The following is a 25771-nucleotide window of genomic DNA, read 5'->3' as shown; positions in this document are numbered from 1 at the left end:
TTTGTTTGTGAATATTTCATTAGGTGTTTTTGGCCTCCAGGTCCATAAACATATAGAGCAACTCCTGGGAAAGCAATCTGAGATTTCTGATACATATGCCACCCCGTCCCAATCTAGACATAATTTGGACAAATGAAGGGTCATTAACCAGTGCACTCTGGTTAGGGCCTAGGATAGATTAAAATATTTCCTGAAAATATTAAAAAGGAAAAGTCAAGAGGTTGAGAAACGTAGGTATTAATTTTTAAATATTAATTCCAATTAGCATGTGGCTTTGTCAATAGGTGACCACATTTTTCTATTCAAATAGTTGTTGGTTATCCAAATAATTGCTCCTAATGAAGGCTTGATCCACAATTTTAGAATTTAATACCCATGAGATTTCTAACTCAAAACCTATCCACAGTAAGACAAAAACTTCTAAGAAATTAAGGCAGCCGTTTATATATTTAAATATATATAATGTATATATTTATATACCTTGAATATATATAAGTATATATGATAAGTATATATACATAAAATATACATATCTATTTTATAAGAAAGGAAACTAATCGCTATGGGACTCAGACACTAGGTTCAAATTCTAAACAAACCAAGACGAACTCTTAACTGATCTCCGTACCTTTGGCCCACAGGTGGATAGCTGCTGATAACTTGGGCTGATAGACTTAGAACCACAACCCCATTTGCCACTGTTCATGACAGAAGACAAACCAAAGTTGTTCTTTTCACACGTGCGTTTTATTTTTAGCCCTTTACACTGACCACAGACTCACCTCTGGCTTCTAGACTTATCGTGAGCCCTTGGCTTCTGCTCCTCTGGATGTGATTTGGTGGATTTGCCTTTTGTGTCTCATCACCAGCATTCACTCACCTATCATTCATCTAGGGTCCTTAACAAGGTACAACACAAGGAGAAGAGGGCTTGAGGGGTCAGACTCACTACCTGCCTGCCTGGTTTTTCTGTACACAGGTGAGATATTCCTGCACATCATCCGGGGACCCTAGAATGAGGGGGACTCGTTGGTGAATGGCCTCAGGCTTCACGTCCAGCACAGGCTGGGTGCCTGTGGTCGCCATGCCTCCTGCCTGCTCGATGATGTAGGCCACAGGATTGCACTCATACAAGAGCCGGAGCTGCAGAGGAACAGAGTCAGGTGGACAAGTGTTGCAAGTTGTCAAAATTCCCACGCCATGCCCCTAAAGTTCCACGAGGAATTCCAATTACTCAACTGCTGTCTCATTAGTGCGAGTGCATTTGCGCATCTCAGCGGAGCTGGCTGCCCCCGAGCCCTACACTCTCCAGGAGGCTGGGTGCCTCAGCTGATACTTATCACATATGCCTTTGGGGACACCTCTGGTCGACATCTTTATGCTTATGAAAGCTTGGCCTTTATGCTTATGAAAGCTTGGCCTTCTCACTTGGGAGTATGAGATCTAGGTACTCATTTCTCCCTGGTTCCGCAATGAGGTAAACTGATTCTGCAGGGCCCGGTTAGGAGCCTCTATATGCCAGGCCTTATGGCCAGTCAAGGGTCTAGCTTGGATGGGATCGGAAGGTCACCTCGGGAGTGCTGGCCAGTCTCTCAAGATAACCACGCTGTCCGGCATCGTGGGGAGGAACATCTCAAGTGTCGACTTGGCCGAACAGTTTGCTGGTGTTTAAATGGCCTTTCCTTTTGGCCCCTTAGACTAAGTTAGTTAACTCTCTCATTGCATGCTCTCCCACAGAATCCTGTACTTCCCCTTTCATAACAGTCCAGACTCTGAAGTTTGTTTAACATCTGCCTTCCTCATTGGACGCCCTCCCTTGAGGGCAGGGGAGGGGTCTGTCAGGTTGGTCTTCGTGGCATCTCCATTCCTAGTACTGCCTGACATGTAGAGAGCGTCCAAACAAGGCTACCGTGTACACTGCACAGGGGCTCCCAGTGGAGGGCAGAAATGGGGGTGGGGGAAATCAGCCTGCACCTTTGTTTGCCAGGCCAGGTACATGTGTCCAGGGCCGAGCCTGTTCTGAGAAAGAAATGCCTTTCTAAAAGGCACTGTGAGAACTAGCGGGTGTCTGTCCTGTGTCCAGTTAGAATATGGTGAATTGACTTGAAATGGGCTGAATGAATGTCCTTTCTGGGTCTACTTCTGTCATTATGTTCTGACTCCCTCCCCATCCCCTGACCCGCAGCGGACACACACACACATCACATTAGATTCAGGGTGACATTCTAGCGGCACGCTCTGACTCAGTATCATGCTATCTTCTCCTTCCTTCCCCCATAGGTACAAAATCTGTAGTTAAAAAAATTTTCTCCTTTTCTGCAATGAGCTTTCAAAGTGGTTGATCTAGCTCTGTGCAGCCTTTTTCTTTCCATTCTTTTCTTGAAATGCGTTTGTTAAAACTACTTGGAGAAAACAGTTATATCTTGTGCTGATTTTTAAATTATTGTTATTTCAAAGAGAGGAACAAAATATCTCCAATCTGGGTTGGAGAGCCACGCATCGAGGAGAAAGTAAATTAAGACTGTAGAGGGCATTTGTTGCCATTTTGGGAAAACAGCATACCATGCTTTTGTTTGTATCATGTTGATTCAGATACAATAAATAAATAAGTAAACAAATAAATAAGCACAGCATTCTCGCATAAAGCTTGTCTCGGAGGCAAGGTTTGTTCTGACCTTAAAATGCCATTGTTGTAGTAAACGCATCTTAAAACACAATGTCCGGATCTTCATGGTACCTTGACCTGCAGGCCATGCAATCTATTTTTTTTCCACGATTAAAATCCACACTGCTCTACAGAGACAAGCGCACATAGGAGGAGAACCCAACCACGCACCCACACACACAGATGTGGTCACAGAGACCTTGAGAGCTAAAACATGGAGGTCAGAAACCAATGATACTTTCAATGTGGTGCTATGAATATAGATCTATATATGCAATTATACATGCTTATGGAAATGTTTTTGTAATTATATGTGGATATTTTAAGACTCATTTTAAATCATCTTAATAATTAGTAATAACTAGTCTTAATGTTCTCCCCGTTGGAAATGCGTACGTGACAAGAGCGGTTCTACTTAAGAATATCCACATTAAAAAAAAAAAAAAAAAAATAGTGGGGCTTCCCTGGTGGCACAGTGGTTGAGAGTCCGCCTGCCGATGCAGGGGACACGGGTTCGTGCCCCGGTCCGGGAAGATCCCACCTGCCGCGGAGCGGCTGGGCCCGTGAGCCATGGCCGCTGAGCCTGCGCATCCGGAGCCTGTGCTCCACAACGGGAGAGGCCACAACAGGGAGAGGCCCGCGTACCGCAAAAAAAAAAAAAAAAAAAAAAAAGTAAGGGACTTCCCTGGTGGTGCAGTGGTTAAGACTCCATGCTTCCACTGCAGGGGGCGTGGGTTCAATCCCTGGTCGAGGAACTAAGATCCTGCATGCCGCGCAGCGCGGCCAAAAAAGAATTTCCACATCTTCTACTCTATCTCACTTAATACTCCGTAACACTTTTCTTTCCTCCAGCACCTTTTGTGCAGATTTATCTGTGACTCTTAGTTCAACCAGCTAATATAGGTGAGCTAAACACTCCCGTGAAAAAAAATGTCTGACATACCAATCTGCATATTAAAATCTCCTCTCTGGTCTCATGTGCTGTGTTAGATTTCTTACCGTGGCTTTGAATCTGGCATTCCAATAATTCAGGTCGCCCGTGCTGAGAGACATATATACGTGTGGCTACTTGTTAGTGTGTCAGAGAATACGACAGGGCTTTGTCTGGATTTGTCTACCCACCTATGATTCTGTGACTGGCTAAAAATCAGGCACCTTGCCATGGCGGTGTCTATTCAAAACAGATGCATTGGGACCATAAAGTTGCAGTGAGGCCTTCCAGGAGCTACCTTTCCAGAAATATTGAATGAGTTCTGAGCAGAACTGCTTAGTCTGGACTTTGGGAACTCTCTATGGAATTTTTGGGTAGACCTCAGATCATCGTGAACCCCCTGAAAACATATGTAATGTGTATGTTTACGTGTAATTTTCTTCTGGGAAGTGGGTCCATAGGTTTCATTAAATTCTCAAAAGGGTCTATGATGCAAAATCAGTTGCTGATGAAGCTAAAAGATAGACACAGCATTGGGAAAGTGGGAGATGAACACAGTTGACTCACAGTGAATTGAGGGGCGTGAGGCCCGCGGAAGTGAAGGCCAGTGACAATCACCAATAACAACAACTTCAGCCACCTCCTTCTCCACAGCCTCAGAATTCACTACTGGGATAGAGACTTCGTTTCTCTTCCACCTGCCCACTCGCAGACAGACATGCCAAGGACAGGGCAGTAGCCAAAAAGCAGGCATGATGAGAAAGCGAATTCTGACTGGTTCCCTGAACGGGTTCAGCCAGCAGACAAAGGAGAGTTACCTTGCCCTTTGGATTTTTCTGGTTCGCTGGGTACAGGAAGATCCCTCCATAGACCAGGGTGCGGTGCACGTCAGCCACCATGGAGCCCACATACCTGGCCCCATAGGGAGCACTGCCATCCTAGAAGGCAGAGAGGAAAGAGACAAGATGCAGTGAGCTTAGCAATTACTCAGCACCTGCTTCAGGTCACACATCCAGCTGGTGCGACCTCTGCATTCCAGGGCCTCCTTCTTCCACCCACTAGCTTAGGAATTGAAAATATGATATAACTGAGCATTCCATTCATTAGGAGCCCCCAAACCTCAACTAGTGATTGGACTCATTAAATGTTGGACTACTTAAAGTGAGAGACAATATGTGTCCTAAGACAGAAGCTAACAAGAAAAAAAAAATTTTTTTTAAAGAAAGAAAAAGGAAGTACAGACAAACGCCAACTGTTTGGCTGTTCCTTGAATCTCCTCCTTGGCCCCCAGAGTTCAGAGCACTTTTCAGCTTTCTGAAAACCAGATTCCCTTGAACCATGACAACTTTTGCACTTAGTGTAAGCAGTGTTTATTCACTGGCAAAATTATTTTAAGGAGCCTTAGAAATCGTGCAAAGAAATACAACAACTTCCTTATAAACCTCAATTTCATTAGTCATGTAATGAAAAGAATATTTGTTCTGAAAAGAACAAAGTTCATCATTTCCCTCAAGTAGGGCATGTCAGGTAAGGCACGACTATCTGATGAAATGGTTTGGGCAGGTTTGCTTTTCCTCATTCAGCGACCCATCTGAGACTTCTGTGTCTAATCTAATAATTCTCTGACAGTGCAGGGAAACACCAAACTTCCTCAGGGCAGATATCCAGTGTTTTGTGTGGCATCAGCCATAATAAAATGCATTGATTTCATAAGCATTTATATTCATAAGCCCCTCCATCAGTCTGTGACGCCCTTGGGGAAAAGACTTCCTGCTTGATCCTGGCATTCCCTGAGCCCAGCCTGGTGTGAGGCAAAAAGTACGTGCTGGGAAAATACCTACTGAATTTCATTTACGTGAGATTTCTTGAAAGCACTACTCAGGTTGTTACCTTAAAAATTACATGGGAGATTTTGCCTCCTCCATTTTATTCACATAATGATATTAAGTATATAAGAACACCTTCAGATGCCAATTAAGAGACTTCTCAGTAGGTAAAAGAACACAGGTCTGAATTAGACCAATGGCCATAAGGATGAAGAAAATGGACTAACTTGAGAGATATTTAGGAAATAGAGTTGATAACACCAAGTGAATGATTAGACATGGGCATAAGAAAGAGGTAATCCTCTCGACTCATTCCCCGAATGTTGTTGGGAATGAGCATGATGGTTGAGGCAGTATGGATCAAGAGAAGAAGAACCAGGAAGGAGCAGAATTGGGGGTGTATGTTTAGTGGGGGGTGGGGGATAGGAGGGTCAGAGTTGGACATGTGGAGTTCTAGGTGTCTGAGGAGCAAGCAGATCTGAATTCCATCAGAAGAGACTGGATGAGTTCACCCTGGCAGGATACCAAGTGTGAGCTGAGAGGTTTGTTTGGAATAAAGTCCTGTACCAAGCTTGAAGGGCAGGCAGAAGTGTGGAAGCCAGTAAAAGAGGCTAAGAAGGTGATTAGGAAGGTGGATGTAAAACCAGACACAAGGCCAAGGAAGGGGTAAACACCCCTAAATGCCATGGAAAGGTCAGGTAACATAAGGTGGAAACATGACGCTGGATTTGGCAACACAGATAAAAGAGGATTATAAAGGGCAGACAATGGAGCAAAGAGGGTTAAAGAGGGAATGACAGGAAAGAAAAACTTTAAAAAAAAAAAAAAAGGAAACATCCTTCCAACTTATGGGTATTTATCCTAAAAAACTAGGAAATAGAATCTCAAAGAGATATCTCCAGACCCATGTTCACTGCAGCATTATTCACAATAGCCAAGAAGTGGAAGCAACCTGAGTGTCCATTGACAGACAGGTGGATAAGAAAATGTGGTATATACACACAGTGGAATATTATTCAGACTTGAAAAAGAAGGAAATCCTGTCACTTGTTACAACATGGATGAACCTTGAGGACATTATGCTAAGTGAAATGAGCCAGTCACAAAAAGACAAACACTACATGATTCCACTTACCTGAGGTATCTAAAGTAATCCAGCACATAGAAACACATAGGAGAATGTGGTTACTAGGGATGGGGGAGGGGAGGAGGAAATGGGGAATTGTTGTTCAATGGATGTAGAATTCCAGCTTTACAAGATGAAAAAAAGCCCTAGAGATCTGTTGCGCAACAGAAGGCTCAGATTTTAATCCTGGCTCTACCACTTAAATAAGGTCATCTTTACTCAAGTTACTGAATAAGGAAGAACAAATCTGACTCCATATTGGATCTGTTTATTTTACTTTAACCTTTGTATTCTATTGCTTTTGCTACAAATTAAGAATGCTGCCTCTAGGCTGAAATATACAGGACAGCCCATTCTCAAGGCTCTGACCTTCAAAGGTCACTTTTCCATTCATATAGAGAGAAAAAGTTGCAGAACAGAGAATAACATTTGTCTTGTAGATTTACAGGAACATCCTGACTTGACCTATGTTGACAGCTGCAAGAACAAAGGATTCTGACACCAAGAAGTCTGCAACAACCAATCACACCCCCTTCCCTTTTAGTATAAAAGAAGCCTGAATTCTAACTCAGGTAAGGTGGTTCTTTGGGACACTAGTCCACCGTCTTCTTGGTCTGCTGGCTTTCCCAATAAAGTCGCTATTTTTTGCCCCAGTAACTCATCTCTCTATTAGCCTCTATTGCCATGCAGCAAGCAAGAAGAGCTTGAACTCGGTAACATTACTTGACTGTTCAGGGCCTCAATTTCCCCATATGTAAAATGGGGACTGTGGTATTAACACTTATCTTGTAGTCTGTTGGAGAATTGAATGAGTTAGTACACAACAAGCACTAGGAACAGTGTCTGACACAGTATACACTAGCTACTATTATCATGACTAATAGAAGAGTGCAGTCAGGGATAGGAGAAGCTGCTACTGTCAGGAGACAAACAGCAAAGGAGGACTGCTCCTTCCACAATGGCGGAGGGTAAGGAAAAGTGCCTGGACCACTTCCCATCTCCCAGGGGTGCGGTGTGTGGGAGAATTGCAGCCGGAACACAAAGATCCTGCAGGGAAGCAATGGCCTCAGGAAGAATGACGTGTGGGAGGAGCACTGCCTGCTCACACTCGAGAGGGGCTTCCCGAGGGCAAAAGTACAGGAGAGGGGGCTTCCCTGGTGGCGCAGTGGTTGAGAGTCCGCCTGCCATTGCAGGGGACACAGGTTCGTGCCCCGGTCTGGGAAGATCCCACATGCTGCGGAGCAGCTGGGCCCGTGAGCCGTGGCCGCTGAGCCCGCGCGTCCGGAGCCTGTGCTCCGCAACGGGAGAGGCCAGAGCAGTGAGAGGCCCACGTGCCGCAAAAAAAAAAAAAAAAAATTATGTTTTTTTTTCATACGAGTTTGGTTTTTCAGTGGTAAAATATGTATCTTCCTTTATGGGTTCTAGAAGAGACGCATTTTAGTTTAGAATGGGAACCACCGCACCGTGAAATCATCTCCAAGATTGGGAACTTGTAAATAATTTTGACTTTATCAACCTCACAATTCATATCCTGTTACTTCTGCCCTTAAGATGTCTAACAGGTTTGTGCATGACAGCAAAGGAGAGGTACAGGAGACTGCACTTCTAAGAATTTTGCTTAAAGAACAAACAGAACAGAGAAAGAAGAAAACTCTCTAAAGCTTCTGTTTGAGGCAGCAGAGGCAGGTCCCAGCACCCTGTTAACTAACTGCTCTGCACCCTCTGGAATCCTGAGCTTTTTCGCCGTGGAGCTCGTGAAGGGCTTCCAGGGGCAGCCAGGCTGGCACATCACACCACTGCTTTTCCAGCCACTTCCAGTGTAGGTCAGACTTCACATTCTTGATCTGAAAATGCTCTGACTCCTTCCCACACCTGTCTTAAAAGCGCTCTTTGTATGGCAGACATACCTACTGGATTGTTGGGGCTATATTTTTTGTTTGTTTTTTTGTTTTTTTGTTTTGTTCTTTTTTTGCAGTACGCGGGCCTCTCACTGTTGTGGCCTCTCCCGTTGCGGAGCCCAGGCTCCGGATGCACAGGCTCAGCGGCCATGGCTCACAGGCGCAGCCGCTCCGCAGCATGTGGGATCTTCCCGGACCAGGGCACGAACCCGTGTCCCCTGCACCGGCAGGCGGACTCTCAACCACTGTGCCACCAGGGAAGCCCGGTTTGGGCTATATTAATAGCCACATGAAGTCCAGGACTCAGTGATCACACTGAGAGCCAAAGACCTTCCTAAAACTTGGAGTAAACACCAGGCCCTGATATTAGAGCATATGAATGGTACTTTTAAATGTAATTATTCCACCTAAATACGATTAAGTGACCAGAATCAGCACAGGTGGTAGCTTAGCAAAAAATGACAGGGGAGATGCTCTGACCTGAAACTCTGGATTTTGAAATATTGGTCTCTCCCTTCTTCATAGACAATTTCTCCTGGAAAAACTCACCTGGAGAGTATTATCTATACTACGTAAATTTTAGCTATGAAAGACTTTGATTGTTTATGAAGAAAGTCAGAGTTTGCCATTCTCATACGGTCCAGAGCCATAAACAGGGACATCAACCTCTTTCAGCCAGGCCCCGACAGCCATCCCCAAAACAGGAACCCACTGAGACAGCATTCCCCCTGCTTCTGCCTTAGCTTTCTTCACTCACCTCGGGAAATTTTTTTTTCTGCACATATTCTGTGGTAGCAGCATCAAAATACTTGGCATAGCCCTCATTGAGGCTGTAAACCTTTCCTTTGTTTTTAATCTTGACATCTTTTTCCACCAGGACAAATTCACCAAGAGCCTAGAAAGGTGAAAAGAAACACCAGGAAGAAGAGAGATACCAGGAAACAGAAGCCAACAGCACACACCAACAACCAGAGAACGGTAGATGTGGGTCTGCTAAAAGAACCCTGGGGTTTGCCGGGTCCTCCGCGGCCTGCCTAGTGATGTTTTTATGAGTTGTATAAAGAACAGTGACAATATGGAGCCTGCACAGGCAGCGTCAAGCAGTGATATAACAAGAAATAAAATAATTCAAAGGAAAAAGAGGGAAAATTTCCTTTGTAACTTTCACCGTAGCTAGGTTACTCATTTGTAAAGAGCCTAGCCTTATTTATCCCCCAAGTTCTCACCCCTGGTTAATTCCTAATGTTTTCAGGAAGATTTGGGCCATCAGCAATGAGAGGAAAGAGTTACTCAAATGGGATTTGTCATGAAGGTGGGGGGTGCGGTTAGACCACTAATTTGTGGTCCAGTTATTTTTCTTTAATTTATTTATCCTGTATTTCCTATAATGTTTTTGCCATCCTCTTCCACATTCAGTTCAGCTTTTTTTTTGGGGGGGGGGGGGGCGGGCCGCATGGTGAGGCACGTGGGATCTTAGTTCCCCAACCAGGGATCGAACCTGTGCTCCCTGCATCGGAAGCGTGGAGTCTTAACCACTGGACCGCCAGGGAAGTCCCCAGTTATTTTGTTTATCTTAACGACTCAATGTTGGAAACCATTCAAAGTCCCTTGTATCCCAACTACTCTTATATGGGTAAAGAGAAATCCCTTCAGTCAGAAACTGTATTCGCTCAGCATGAGGAACAGTTGATAAAAAAATGTGTTTTAAATCCTCAGAGTTAGAGTGCCGACAGTCTCATCCCTAGGAATGTAATTAGCTGGCTGCAGATTCACTTTGAAAGGCTGGATGTCTCTCTAAGTCACTAGGAAGAAAATCAGACCCTGGAAATCTAATCAGTTTTGATTCAACTTTGAAGACTCAGAAAATAAAAATCCCCCAAGATGACAGCTCACAGCTAGAAGGCTCCGAATGAACGTCTACAACACTCCCACAAAAAGACAAGGCCACACTGACCGTGTCTGAAATAAGACAAAGATGAGGATACTCAAGTGCAAAAGCAACTCAACACGCCTCTCTTCTGCCAAATGTGGGTGATGAGTGCTTCTTTACCAATGACTCTCTACCCTCACCTTAACTTCCCACCTCCTACATACAAACCGAGATACACCGTCAATCATTGTACCCACATCTAGACAACACCCAATCCAGAACTGACCCGCTCTTTCTCAAATACTCCTTAGAATCATCAAGCAAAACCCCAAGTGCTATAATAAGCCCAAGCCAACCCCCTCTTAGCACGATGCCTCCCGGTTCCTCCAGAGTGCCTTCTCCCTTGCTACTAAACCAGCTTCTTATGTTGCGGGGAAGTACTTGATGGTCTCTGGATCATGAGCTTTAATCGCTTGTTCTGGACATCTGTTGCTTTGGAGCAGCTCAGCATGGAGTTCCACGTCCTAAAAGTACCCGAACTTCCTTTGAATAATTAACTTTTTTCATTGGACGCCAGTCTAAGAAGACTCTAAGCTGGGCCTCCTCTAGCCCAAGGTCAGGCAACTGACTGAGCTTAACAAATTACATACCCCTTCCTGGCATTTGAAACCTGAGGAGAGACACAGCATCAGGGGTGGTGTCCAGACCAGACAGGCTGTCCTGTGGGACCGTTCCTGTGAATCCTGCTTCCCAGACCTGCCCATCTCTAGCCTGGGGCCTGAGCTTTCCCCTTAATACAGTAAGTCCTTTACTTAGTTTAGCCAGGATCCTTTTCTTTTTGTTTATCAGCAAAGATCAAAGACAGATACTGTTGTCTAAATAATGTCTTCTCTTATTTATCCACCCCAGGGGCTGTGGGTGTAGACACTCAGGCCCCTGGAGAGTTGTTCCCTATTGTGGGATGGAGGAACTGGCTGTGGAGCCTTACTCTAACCTGGAAAATAAATGTCTTTTTCTGACTTCGTGATCACTGGCACCCACTGAATATTAAAAAGGCCTCCCACAGGGCTTCCCTGGTGGCGCAGTGGTTGAGAGTCCGCCTGCCGATGCAGGGGACACGGGTTCGTGCCCCAGTCAGGGAAGATCCCACATGCCACGGAGTGGCTGGGCCTGTGAGCCATGGCCGCTGAGCCCGCGTGTCCGGAGCCTGTGCTCCGCAATGGGAGAGGCCACAGCAGTGAGAGGCCCACGTACTGCAAAAAAAAACAAAAAAAAAACGAAAAGGGCCTCCCACAGCTTTGAGAAGAGGGTACCTGATTATCAGGCACCATATCCTTGTCACCCAGAAATGATATCTGCTATTTGTAAACAAATGCCTTGTCATTGTGGCTTATACCACAGTTGAGAGTTTGGTTAATGTGAGGCGGTCCCTCCGCGCCTGAACAAAATGTATGCTCTGACAAAATCAAATTACCAGCCCTGCAAAGTCACAGATCAGGCAGGCTCTTAGTTGCCCCACCAAGGAACTCTGGCCAGTGAGGCCCTGCCTGAGTAAACTGCTGGCCACCCTCTATGGTTTTCTACCTGTGACAATTGCCATAAGCTGCTTCAGCTTGAAGTCAACCTTTCAAACTGGTCCTCAGCTTCATACACTGGGTCCTTGCTCAAGTGTCCTTTGTAGTAGGGCGATGTGATCCAAAGGGCTTTCAGGCTAATAAAGAGAGCTCAGCAGAGAGCATGCTATGGTTCGTCTCTTCTTTCTCATGTGTAATCAAACTGCCTGGCCTACCTGTATCCAGACTGGGCCCCCCTATCGTGACCGAAGGTGGAAAGTATGAGCTGTGTCTCTAGAATCCTTCAGCTGGCCCCCTGAGCCAAAGGCACCTCCCTACTACCCGTAGAACCACTTCAGAATGTTCTTGGAGATATTTTGCTTGTAATCGAGAGAGTTTATTCAAAATTGTCTGGTATAATAGTTAAACACAAAACTGCGTGTGAATTGGTGTGCCAAGGCCACTTCCTCTGTGTGTGCGTTTATGTGTGTTTATGTGTGTGTGTTGTGGGGGGTGGGTAGGGGAGGAGTCCCACACATACTGTTAAGGGAACCACTGACAGAAACCGCCCGCCCTGGTCAGGTACCATAGTAACCACCTGCATGAGTTATCTTACAACAGGAGGTCCTGGTAAGGAACATGGAACTAATAAGCTACCTCCAACCGGAAGAATTCGGTAAAGGTCAAAAGGAGAGAGGAGACCCCAGTCCATATATATATCCTACCAACCTCCCAGAATCCTTCTTGCTGGAATCCTTCTTGGCTGAGCGATGCAGGTACCACCAGGAAGGACCCTCAGTCAGATGACGGGTCAGAGACAACCCCGAAACTAATCCCATTACCATAAAACCCAAGACTGTGAGCCACGTGGCAGAGCAGTTCTCCTGGGTTCCCTTCCCCTGCTGCTCTCCGCCTGGGCGCTCCTTCCCAATAGTCTCTTGCTTTGTGAGCACGTGTCCCCTTGGACAATTCATTTCCAAATGTTAGACAAGAGCCCATTCTTGGGCCCTGGAAGGGCTCCCCCCTCCTGCAACAATTCAACCAAGCAATTCTCAGACACCAGCAGTGTGTCTGAAATTCAACTCAATTCTGACACTATCTACACAGAGATAGCATCAAATTCTACAAGTTAAGGGTTCAGTCCTAGAAGTCCGCCCTCTCCCGAAGTGGGGACACTTCAGACGCCAGTTTCAAACCCAGGTTGTCACCTATAACTCTGACCGGCCATAAATCAGAGGTTCCCAGGATGAAACCAAGCAGGGCCCTGTGGGGCTCCCAGGCATAGAGGCCTTTCTGTCCCCCATTTCTTGCAGGCAAGACTCCAGCCTCCATGACTTTCCCTGAGTTCCAAAGGGCAGATTTGAATAGTTGCTAATTAAGAGAGGAGTAGCCATGAAACCACCTAAGGTAAGATAAAAGGGACTAGAGAAGCTCATCAAGATTAGGAGACCTGACCACCTGAGACCCTGCACAACCCTAATCTTGTCAGCAGCCCCACCCTTTTGAAACTTTGCAGAAGAAAGAATGCAAGACTGTTATTGCCTTGATCCTTATCACGTACCTCTGACCATGAGCCCAGACTATATGACCTCTCCCTGTTCCCCAGGGAGCGGGGCACAGTTCTTGAGGCGCTAGCCTACTGTGTTCCCTCTTTGCCTGGCAAAGAAATAAAGCTTTCTTTCTTCTCCACAACTCTGTCTCCATATTTCTGTTCAGTATCAGTATGCAGGAAAGCCAAGATTTTGGCATCAAGGACCTCTTTCTCAGGTCAGTTAATTTGCTACAGTGGCTCCCAGAACTCAAAGAAGCATTTTACTTACTAGATAACTGGTTTCTTATAAAAGTCTATAACTCAGGAACAGCCAAATGGAAGGGATGCACAGGGAAGTGGTGAAGAGCTCCACTGCCCTCTCCGGGTTCACCACTCTCCTCCGTCTCAACCCAGAAGCTCTCTGAACCCAGTCCTTTGGGTTTTTATGGAGGCTTCATTATACAGGCATTATAGGCATGATTGATTAAATCGTTTGCAATTGATTCAACCTCCAGTCCCTTTCCCCTCCTCAGAGGCCAGGGGGTGAGATTGAAAGTCCCAACCCTCTAATCATGTGGTTGGGTCCATTGGAAACCAGCCCCCATCTTCAGGAGCCTTCCAAAAGTCACCTCATTACCATAACAAAAGACCCCTTCAGCACTTAGGAAATTCCAAGGGTTTTGGGAGCTGTGAGCCAGGAACCATGGATGAATAACAAATATATGAGGAATATATTTTGGTCATCTTGAAACCGTGCACCTCAGATTGGACCTTGAACCCCTGTGCCAGAACTCGAACACAGCCTAAACCCAGATTGGGACTTGAACCCACACTGCTAGGACTCAAACCTGGCCAAAACTCAGTCTTCCAACCGAGATCCCACACCTGGTTTCAGGACTTAATGAAGATCATGTTCTTGATGTCTCACTGCAGAAAGAATTCAGTGAGACACAAAGTGATAGGTAAGAAGTGGATTTATTTAGAGAGAAAGACACTCCACAGACAGTGTGGGCCATCTCAAAAGGTGAAAAAGGAACGAGGGTATGCGGCTGTCAGTTTTTATAGGGGTGGGTAATTTCATAGGCTAATGAGTGGGAGGAGTATTCCAGCTATTTCAGGAAGGGGCGGGATTTCCAGGAATTGGGCCACCGCCCACTTTTTTATCCTTATGGTCGGCTTTGGAACTGTCATGGCACCTGTGGGTGTGTCATTTAGCTTGCTGATGTGTTACAGTGAGCATATACTGAGGCTCAAGGTCTAGTGGAAGTCGACTTGTCCGCCATCTTGGACCCATTTGGTTCTAATCAGTTTAAGTCATGTCCTCAGGCTGTGTCATTATTTCAAAGGTCGTGCGTGCCCTGCCCCCTTCCCTCTTGTTTCAATCTGAATGATCAAATTTATTTATTTCTTATAAATCACAATTATCACAGCCTGAGTGTGACTCTTGGCTCCACTGCTACTAGCATGACCTTGGGCAAGTTACCTACCCTCTCTGTGCCTCACTTTCCTCGTCTGAAAATGAGAATAATAGTAGGACCTACCCTCACAGGGCCGCTGTGAGGCTTAAATGCATTAATATATGCAAGTTGCTTAGAACAGATACCTATCCACCACTTAATAAGCACTGTCTAACTGTCAGCTACTATTCTGAGAGTATTATTGTAGCAGGGAAGAGCTAAATCAGACTCCATGTTCGATCTGTTTCTTTGACTTTAACCTTTGCTTTTTGCTGCTTTTGTTATTATAATCATACATAATGGCCTGCCACAGGGAACCCTTACCCTGTGCCTGAATGTTAAACTAAAGTGCCTTTGCTCAGCTCACTGGGAGATAATCTGACCCTGACCACCTGTGAATGGCTGCAGAAAAGAAGAAGTTAACACATCACCTCCCGATGTTGGCCAAGACAGGCAAAACTAATGGCCTCTTTACTTCACTTCCTCACCTCCTCCCAGTCTCTGTTCTATAAATGAAACTAGCATCCAGACCCCAGTAAGATGGTTTTTTGGGGACCCTAAACTGCCATCTTCTTGGTCTGCCGGCTTTCCAAATAAAGTCACTATTCCTTGCCTCAACACCTTGTCTCCAAATTTATTGGCTGTCGTGCGGCAAGCAGAACAAGCTTGGGCTCAGTAACATTATTTGTGAACTACAGATTCCTGCTTCTATGAAAATGAGAAATTAGAGCATCAGTAAACCGACACAGCAATGCGTTTTGCTCTGATGGGTTTATATGTGAAAAATTTAGACTTTAAAATGTACCAGATGGACTTCCCTGGTGGTGCAGTGGTTAAGAATCTGCCTGCCAATGCAAGGGGACACGGGTTCAAGCCCTGGTCCAGGAAGATCCCACATGCCGCGGAGCAACTAAGCCCGTGCACCACAACTACTAAGCCTGAACTCTAGAGCCTGCAAGCCACAACTACTGAGCCCACGTGACACAACTACTGAAGCCTGTGCGCCTAGAGCCCATGCTCCGCAACAAGAGAAGCCACAGCAATGAGAAGCCCACGCACCGCAGCAAAGAGCAGCCCCCACTCGCCACAACTAGAGAAAGCCCACATGCAGCAACGAAGACCCAACGCAGCCAAAAATAAATAAATAAATAATTTTTTAAAATAATAAATAAATAAAATTTTTTAAAAATAAAAGATACCAGATTTCCATACTATAAAGTTTAGTTTTTAAAAAAAAAATAAATAAATAAAAATTTTAAAAAACAAAAGATACCAGATTTCCATACTATAAAGTTTAGTTTAACTGTTTTGAAATTTGTAACCCTCTTCCCTCCACTCACATGTGAAACAGGTAAGAAGCGGGCAGGACACAACCTTCAAAAGAATGACAGAGCCATTGAGGACACAACAAAAACTGGTTAGAATCAATTAGGCTCAAGATGGCAGAAGACTTGACTTCCAGTGGACCTTGAGCCTCTTATATACGCTCAATGTAATACACCAGCATATGCTAAATGACACACCTACCAGCACCATAACAGTTCCAAGGGTGACCATAAAAGACCAAAAAGTGGGCAGTGGCCCAATTCCTGGAAATTTCTGCCCCTTCCCCAAAATAGTAGGAATAACCCTCCCACTCGTTAGCCTATGAAATTACTCAGCCCATAAAAAGCTAACCACCCCATATTTCCAGGCCTCTTGCCTTCTGAGATGGCCCACACTCTGTCTGTGGAATATGTTTCTGCTTTGGCCACTCTCACTTTCCAAGACAACCCCATGTCCTGTGGCCATTCTTGCCTTTTGAGGCAGATTCTGTGTATGGAATGTGTATCTCTCTAAGTAAATCCACTTCTCACATATCACTTTGTCTCTCACTGAATTCTTTCTGCGATGAGACATAAAGAACCTGAGACCTGAGACCAGGTGTGTGATCTCAATTAAAAGACAGTTCAAGTCCCAATATGAGTTGTGTGGTTTCACATGCACCAGCATGTAAAATCCTGAAATGTTTGTCTAAAACGTTTGTTTGATCAGTGCATTATCTCCCTCCACTGCCTAGAATGGTATTTGGGGACACACTAGATGCTCAATAAACATTTGTAATTTCAAATTAAGTTGAAATACTGAACAATAGCTTTTGCTTCACAGAATACTGGAAATTTTGAAATGGACTTTGGTCAAAATTATTTGAGGGCTTCCCTGGTGGCACAGTGGTTGAGAGTCCCCCTGCCGATGCAGGAGACATGGGTTCGTGCCCCGGTCCAGGAAGATCCCACATGCCGCGGAGCGGCTGGGCCGGTGAGCCATGGCCGCTGAGCCTGTGCGTCCAGAGCCTGTGCTCCGCAACGGGAGAGGCCACAACAGTGAGAGGCCTGCATACCGCAAAAGAAATATTTGAGTTTTCACAAGACCTGATTATATTTAGCAAAGTAGTTCACAAGTAATAAGCAAAGCATCCAGCATTTAAAAGAGAAATTCTATAAGTTACACATCTTTTCCAAAATTTCCTGAACATTTTTAATGTACATTTGCCATGAAGGCTCACCCTTTATTTTTGAACTCTTGTGTCTTTATCCAATTATGTCGTCCTCCAAACAGCGTTATGCTATCATATTTTTCATCTACCCAGAGGTTGTGCTTCTTCCCCTTCTGCTACTGAGCATTTTCTCATTGTGGAAAGTGTGGAGAACAACACAGAATCTGATAAAATAGCTTTCTACCAGTCACTCCTCCCATTGGGAAGAACATGTGTATTAGGGGAAGTCCTCCAAACTGGTGTCCAGTAGGGTAGCCACTAGTCACATGTGGCTATTTAAGTTAATTAAAAAGAAATAAAATTTAGAAACCCAGTTTCTTAGTCACACTAACCACACAGCAAATGTTCAATGGTCACAGGAAGCTAGTAGCCACCGTAACAGACAGTATAGATTACAGAGCATAGCCATCATCACAGAAAGTTCTAGTGGATGGTGCTACTCTAAAGAATCCATGCTTCTGGCTGGAAATTGGCATCATCGGGATTCTTAAGTCATTGTATTCCCATAAACCAAAGAAGTTGAATGCATTTTTTGGTCATAAATTCCTTAAGAACAGGGCCTGAGTTGCTACAACTGACTTTGTAGAAGTCCTCAAATGCCCTCACTTGAACAGAGGTTCTTAAATGTTTTTAGATGATTCTGTTGGCTCTCCAAACTAGACTCTCTGGCCCCAAAAGCAAGTATTAGGAATGACTAGGAAATTATCTCAGAGGACAGGAATTAAAGCACAAAGGCCCATACCGCCTTATTGGGTACCTACTGGGTCAAGCATGAAGAGGTCCACTCCTTGCCCAGTGGAAAGAGCCACCAGTGTTGCACTTCCATAGAGTGCATAGCCTGCGGCTACAATGTTGCGGCCAGGCTGCAGGGCATCCTTTTCAGAAGGCTCATCCTCTGAGGTCTGCAAAAGAGAAAAGGGAAACATTACTGTCTCTGGAGAGAACCCTTTGCCAGAGGCCTGCATTTCAGATCTACTTGAACCGCTGAAGGAAACGCAGTTCTAGAATTTCAAGCCACAACAAATGCATCTGGAGGAAACGCGTTGCCATGTTAATGAATGGTTCTAGCTGAACCATTGCAAAGGCCATTCTTGGACTTCTCCCTGTTTTCTGAACGTATTTGTCTCCATCCTGCCAAGAACAGCACCCCAAAGTGCTAAAACTACACCTTCTCTTAAAAATCATAACCCATGCTCCTTGATAATTATAACGACCAAGGTCATTGAGCTCTGATTTTGTGCAGTACCTCATTCTACATACACAACAGCACTCCAAGGTAGATACCATTATGACCTCCATCGTTCAGATGAAGAACTCAGAGCCTGAGCGGCTGGATAACTCACCCAACATCAAGAGGAGCTGGAGTCAACCCAGGCAGCTGGGCCCAGAGCTCGTCACCGTCCATGCGCTGCCGCTTGAAGACACTGCCCCTGTCTGTCCCCAAGTCTACAGTTCTGGACGTTTTCTTGAGGAAGCCTCTCCCTTTGGCTAGCAGCGCTAACAGTGACAATGGGAATGGGAATTCAGAGAGACAGGGCAAGGCAGGCATGCTGACGAAGGAAGAGCGAATGTCCTTGATGGAGGGGCAGAGCCACACCTGAGACTGGATTTGACAACCTACTTTTCCAGGTATCTCTTGAAGGGCTCGTCCCTCCCTACTTCCTTGTGCTCAAAAAGGCAAGGAGGGACTTCCCTGGTGGTGCAGTGGTTAGGATTCCGGCCTTTCACTGCCGTGGCCCGGGTTCAATCTCTGGTTGGGGAACTGAGATCCCGCAAGCCGTGCGGCGCAGCCAAAAAAAATAATAAAAAATAAAGTTTTACCTTTAAACCTGTAATCTATTTTGAGATGATTTTGGTATAAAGTATAAAGTTTAGGTTGAGTTCTTTTTTTTCCCTCTGTGGATATACAGTTGCTCCAGCATTAATTGTTGAGAAGACTCCTTCTTCCATTGAATTGTTTTCACAACTTTGTCAAAAGCTGTTAGCCATAAATTGTGTGAAACCATTTTTGGGTTCTCTGTTCTGTTCCATTGAACATGTGTCTATCCCTCTGTTAATATCATATAGTCTTAACTTTTAGAATAACCTTATCTATATCTACAAAATATCTTGCCAGGATTTTGAGAGAAATTGAGTCAAACCTATACATATATCAGTTTGGGGAGAATTAACATCCTTTACAATGTTGAGTCTTCCAACCCATGAACATGGTATGTTTCTCCATACAAGACATATTATTTGATTACTTTCATCAGTAATTACTGGAAGAATTACTATTCCTTTTTTTTTTTGAGTAACTGTAAATTGTATCATATTCTAAAGTTTAGTTACCATATGTTTATTGCTGATATATAGAAATCCAATTGATTTTTGTATGTTAATTTTGTATCCTGTGACCTTGCTGAACTCACTTATTAGTTCTAGGAAGCCGGCTTTGGTTTTGGTGTTTGTAGATTCCTTAGGAGTTCTCTACATGGACCGTTCTATCGACAGTTTTTCATTCCAATCTGTATGGTTTTATTTCTTTTTCTGGTCTCACTGCCCCGCCTAGCTCTTTCAGCATTATGTTGAATAACAGTGGTGAGATTGGACATCTTTCCCTTGTTCTTGATTTTAGAGAAAAAGCATTTTGTCTTTCACTGTTAAATATAATGTTAGCTGTTGTCTTTCTATAGATGTTCTTTATCAAGTTGAGGGAAGTTTCCCCTCTATTTCTTGCTTCCTGAGAGTTTTTGTTTGTTTTGTTTTGTTTTATAACTGAGTGTTGAGTTTTGTCAAATGGTTATTCGTCATTGATGGACATGGTTCTATGATTTTTCTTCTTTAAGCTTGTTGATGTGGTGGATTACACTGACTGATTTTTGAATATTGAACCAACTTTCCATCACTGGAGTAAACCCACTTACTCATGGTATATAATTCTTTTTATGCATTGTTGAATTTTATTTGTTAATATTATGTTGAAGATTTTGCATCTATTCATGAGAGATATTGGTCTGTAGTTTTCCTTTCTGCACTGTCTTCATCTGGTTTTGGTATCTGCGTAATGCTGGCTTTAGAAAATAGACTGGGAAGTATTCCTTTCCCTTCTCTTTTCTAGAAGAGATTGAATCATCTTTAATCATTTGGTATAATTCTCCAGTGAAACCATCTGGGCCTAGAGATCTCTCTTTTGAACTCTATTTTCTTAGTAATTATAGGGCTCTTCAAATTATCTGTTTCATACTGAGTGAGTAATAGTAGTGTGCTTTTTAAAGAATTGGTCTACTTCATCTAAGTTATCAAATTTATGTGTGTAGAGTTAGTTACAGTATTATATTATCGTTTGATGTCTCCAAATGTTTTAAAATATCAGAACGACTCTGAGATGAAAAATCTAGTGCATAAACATGTGTTTCTCTGATTATTTTCCCAAGAGAAATTCCAAATAATAAAAGTATTGGGTAAAATATTTTTGATGCATACTGAAAAGTTGCCATGCAGAATCTGATAAACATAAGATAGTATTGTCTTTTCAACTTGGCCAATGTGATAGGTGCAAAAAAAGACATCTGCTTTAATTTCCATTTTGTATAATTAATAAAGTAAATTTATATATATTTATTGACCATTTTTATTTCTTATTTTGTAAGTTGCCTGTTTGATGTCATTGCCTATTTTTCTATCGGGGTACTCATCTTCTTATTTTTAATTTTAATAGCTTTTTATATATGAAAGATATAAATACCTTGTATGTTACAAACATTTTTCCTCAATTGTCATCTGCCTTTTAATTTTATTTATAGTGTCTTTTTTTGGAAAGTTGATTATTTTTCTTTTAATTGAGGTATAAATTTCATATAGCAAAGCACACAAATCTTAACTATACAGTTTGATGAATTTTTACATATATATAGTACATACTGATGTAACTACTAAGATCAATTTATAGAATATTTCCAGCCACCTAGCAGTTTCTCTTATACCCTCTTTAGTCACTATCACCTCCCCCAAGGTAACCTCTATTCTGGCCTTTATCATCTGGACATCAAAAGAATAATTAGCTTTGACTGTTTTGGAACTTCTTATAAATGAAATTACAAAGCATGTGTTCTTTTGTATCTCGCTTATGTTTCACAACATATGTCTTTGTGATTTTATCTGTGTTGTTGCACATAGCAATAGTTTGTTCTTTTGCATTGCTATGTAGCTTTTTGTCGTGTGACTATATCACAGTTTATTTATCCATTCTTATGTTGATACGTTTTTTGGTTTTTTTCAGTTTGGGTCTTTTATGAATAATTTGTATACATCTTTTGGCAAACACAGGCACCCATTTATCCTGGGTGCACTCCAGGAGTGGACTTGCTGGGCCACAGTGTATCAGTATATGTTTAATACTAGCAGGTGCTATCAAGTTTTTCTGAAGTGTTTGTATCATTTTCTACTCCCACCGCCAATATATTAGAATTCCAGTTTCTTCATCTACAGTTGCTATGGTTAGTCTTTTTAATTTTAGCCACTCTGGTTGGGGGCGGGTGGTAAATGATGTCTCAGTGCTGTTTCCATGTCCATTTCCCTGATGACTAATGATGTTGAGCATCTCTCATGTGCTTATTAACAAGCTGGGGAAAAAAATCTCTTTTTTGAAGTTCCTGTTCAAGTCTTTTGCCCATTCCTTTGATAAGATTGACAGTATTTTTTATTGATTTGTAGGAGTTCTTTATTTATTCTGTATATGAGTTCTCTGTTGGATGTATGCATTGAAAATTTTTCCATCCGTCTGTAGTTGCCTTTTTACTCTCTTAATGTTGTCTTTTTTTTAAATTAATTTTTATTAGAGTATAGTTGATTTACAATGTTGCGTTACTTTCTGCTGTACAGCAAAGTGAATCACTTATACATATATCCACTCTTTTTTAGATTCCATTCCCATATCAGTCATTATTGAGTATTGAGTAGAGTTCCCTGTGCTATATAGCAGGTTCTTATTAGTTATCTATTTTATATATAGTAGTGTGTATATGTCAATCCCAATCTCCCAATTTACCCCTCCCTCCCCTTCCCCCTTGGTAACCATAAGTGTGTTTTCTATATCTGTGATCCTATTTCTGTTTTGTAAATAGGTTCATTTGTACCATTATTTTAGATTCCACATATAAGCGATATCATATATTTATTTTTGTCTGACTTACTTCACTCAGTATGACAATCTCTAGGTCCATCCTTAATGTTGTCTTTTGATGAACAAAAGTTCTTAGTTTCAATGAAGCCCAGTTTACTAGCCTTTTCCTTCATGGTTAGTACTTTTTATGTCCTGTTTAAAAAATCTTTACCTTCCCCAAAGGCATGAAGATATTCTCCTGTGGTTTTTTTTCTAGGAGATTTATAGCTTTACTTTTTACAGGGAAGTCTCTGGTCTTTAATTAATCTTTGTGTATGGTGTGAAGTAGGAGTCAAGTTCATTTTTTCTCATACCGATATTCACCTGGACCAGCATCACTTATTGAAGGGATCATCCTGTACAAATTAACTTCAGTATTGCCTTTTCATAAATCAGGCAATCATTCATGTGTGAGTTTATCTCTAGGATCTCTTTTGTGTTCCACTGGTCTATGTATCCTTATGCCAGTAAAAGAGTAGAATTTTGGTGAGGTTGACTTACCCATAATAATGGGAGACGGGGTCTCCTGACCCTGTAGGGTTGTTAAAACCCACACCCTTGATTTACTCAGATCAACAAGACCAGCTCCTCACATCAGGACAACTCCCTCAGTCCTCCTCTTAAGCCTCTGGTTTTCACTTTTCTGATTCTGGTCCTCCGCCCCTTACCTTGTGTTTATTGCTTGTTCATTTCAATGAGCTCAGCCGCGAATTTAAAGGATGATATATTGTATCCTAAAGGATGATATATTGTATCCAAAAGTTCTGGATGTCTTGAAGGGAGAGAGTTTGCACTTTGTCTAATCTGTGACTGTTGGAAATGGAAAATGTCAACTTCAAGAAAAAGGAAAATCATAGAACAGGGAGCTGAAAGCAGTATGGGATATCATGAAGGGTGTTTTAGCAATGCTCTTCAGAGATAAGGGGAAGAAAATACTTTTGACAGTTCTCTGACAGTGCTGAAACTTCTATCTTGATGCTTATAGAAAATCACAGAATCCTAGTCAGAAACGGGCATCATCCCTGGCTTTGATAAGGTTCTAAGAGGCTGTGACAGCCCCGTGAGGTCTCTGAAGCAAGCTGCTCTCTCATTAGATATTGCTTAAGCATCACAAAGCTTTCTCTTCATGTCTCATTCGTTTCTCAAACTTGCCCCACTTCTTTAGAAACAGTATCAGAGAAAATCTATGGTTATTTGGACTAGCCTTCAAAGCCTCTGGTTTATTTGAATTTTAAGACAAAATCTCTGTATTCAAAATCACCAAAATTCAAGTGTGAATATCCCATATTATGTATAGTAATATTCCTCTTTTTTTGTTTCAAAGACTTCATTTTTTTGAGAACAGTTTTAGGGTCACAGAAAAATTGTGAGAAAGATACAGAGATTTCCTACATACTCCCTGTCCACACACATGCAGAGCCTCCCTCATTATTCCTCTTTGTTTTTAAATCAGTTGGCTTTAAGAAGCTATTAAGACCATCAACAAAATGAAAAAGAAAAAAATATTTGGAGATCATACATAGAATAAGGGATTAATATCCAAAATATACAAAGAACTCACACAACTCAATGGCAAAAAAACAAATGATCTGACTGAATAGACATTTTTCCAAAGAAGGCATACAAAGGGCCAACAGTTATATGAAAAGGTGCTCAACATCACTAATCATCAGGGAAATGCAAATCAAAACCACAATGAGATATCACCTCACACCTGTCAGAATGACTAATATCAAAAAGATCAGCAATAAAAAGTGTCGGTGAGGATGTGGAGAGAAGGGAATCCTCGGGCACTGCTTGTAGGAATGTAAATTCGTGAAGTCACTATGGAAAACAGTATGGAGGTTCTTCCAAAAATTAAATATAGAGCTATATAAGATCCAGCAATTATACTTCTGGGTATATACCTGAAGGACATGAAATCACTCTTTCACAGATATATATACATAAAATTCAGCAATAAAAAACAAGGAAATCCTGCCATTCATAACAATATGGATGGACTTTGAGGGCATTATGCTAAGTGAAATAAGTCAGAGAAGGACAAATACTGTATGATCTCACTTACATGTGGACTCTAAAAAAAAAAAAAGCTCATAGATACAGAGAACAGATTGGTAGTTCCCAGAAGCAAGGGGTGGGGTGGGTGAAATGAGTGAAGGTGGTCAAAGGTACAGACTTCCAATTATAAGATGAGTAAGTCCTGGGGATGTAATGTACGGCATCGGGACTAGAGTTAATAATACCATCCTGTCACACTTTCTTCTCAACTGCTAATGGAACATAATCCAGGATAGATCATATCTTGGATCACAAATCAAGCCTTGGTAAATTTAAGAAAATTGAAATCATATCAACTATCTTTTCTGACCACAACGCTATGCGACTAGATATCAATTACAGGAAAAAATCTGTACAAAAATACAAATACATGGCAGCTACACAATACACTATTTAATAACCAAGAGATCACTGAGGAAATAAAAAAATACCAAGAAAAAAATGACGGTGAAAACAAGACAACCCAAAACCTATGGGATGCAGCAAAAGCAGTTCTAAGAGGGAATTTTATAGCCATACAATCCTACCTCAAGAAACAAGAAACACCTCAAATAAACAACCTAACCTTACACCTAAAGCAATTAGAGAAAGAAGAACAAAAAACCCTCAAAGTTAGCAGAAGGAAAGAAATCATAAAGATAAGATCAGAAATAAATGAAAAAGAAATGAAGGAAACAATAGCTAAGAGCAATAAAACTAAAAGCTGGTTCTTTGAGAAGATAAACAAAACTGATAAACAATTAACCAGACTCATCAAGAAAAAAAGGGAGAAGACTCAAATTAATAGAATTAGAAATGAAAAAGGAGAAGTAACAACTGACACTGCAGAAATACAAAGGATCATGAGAGATTACTACAAGTAACTATATGCCAATAAAATGGACAACCTGGAAGAAATGGACACAGTCTTAGAAGAGCACAACATTCCAAGACCGAACCAAGAAGAAATAGGAAATATAAACAGACCAATCACAAACACTGAAGTTGGAACTGTGATTAAAAATCTTCCAACAAACAAAAGCCCAGGACCAGATGGCTTCACAGGCGAATTCTATCAAACATTTAGAGAAGAGCTAACACCTATCCTTCTCAAACTCTTCCAAAATATAGCAGAGGGAGGAACACTACCAACCTCATTTGACAAGGCCACCATCACCCTGATACCAAAACAAGA

At 42.5% G+C, this 25771-nt stretch overlaps 1 protein-coding gene across 1 annotated transcript in view; it reads right to left on the bottom strand.

Annotated features, from left to right (window-relative positions):
• Positions 1-204: 204 nt before the first annotated feature.
• FBP2 (fructose-bisphosphatase 2) overlaps positions 205-25771 on the bottom strand; it is a 36106-nt gene continuing 10539 nt past the window's right edge. The window contains exons 4-7 of the mRNA XM_022558907.2: positions 18155-18295; positions 9204-9341; positions 4415-4534; positions 205-1143 (exon numbers count right to left, since the gene is read on the bottom strand). Coding sequence (XP_022414615.1) covers positions 949-1143; positions 4415-4534; positions 9204-9341; positions 18155-18295 — 594 coding nt within the window. The 3' untranslated portion in view covers positions 205-948. The remainder of the gene's footprint in view (positions 1144-4414; positions 4535-9203; positions 9342-18154; positions 18296-25771) is intronic.

This window comes from Delphinapterus leucas, chromosome 6 (assembly GCF_059928025.1).
Source record: "Delphinapterus leucas isolate spDelLeu-1000000601 "Yukka" chromosome 6, BTC_Dleu_Yukka2, whole genome shotgun sequence".
In the NCBI taxonomy this organism is placed as follows: domain Eukaryota; kingdom Metazoa; phylum Chordata; class Mammalia; order Artiodactyla; family Monodontidae; genus Delphinapterus; species Delphinapterus leucas.
This window is presented reverse-complemented; position numbering and strand designations above follow the sequence as displayed.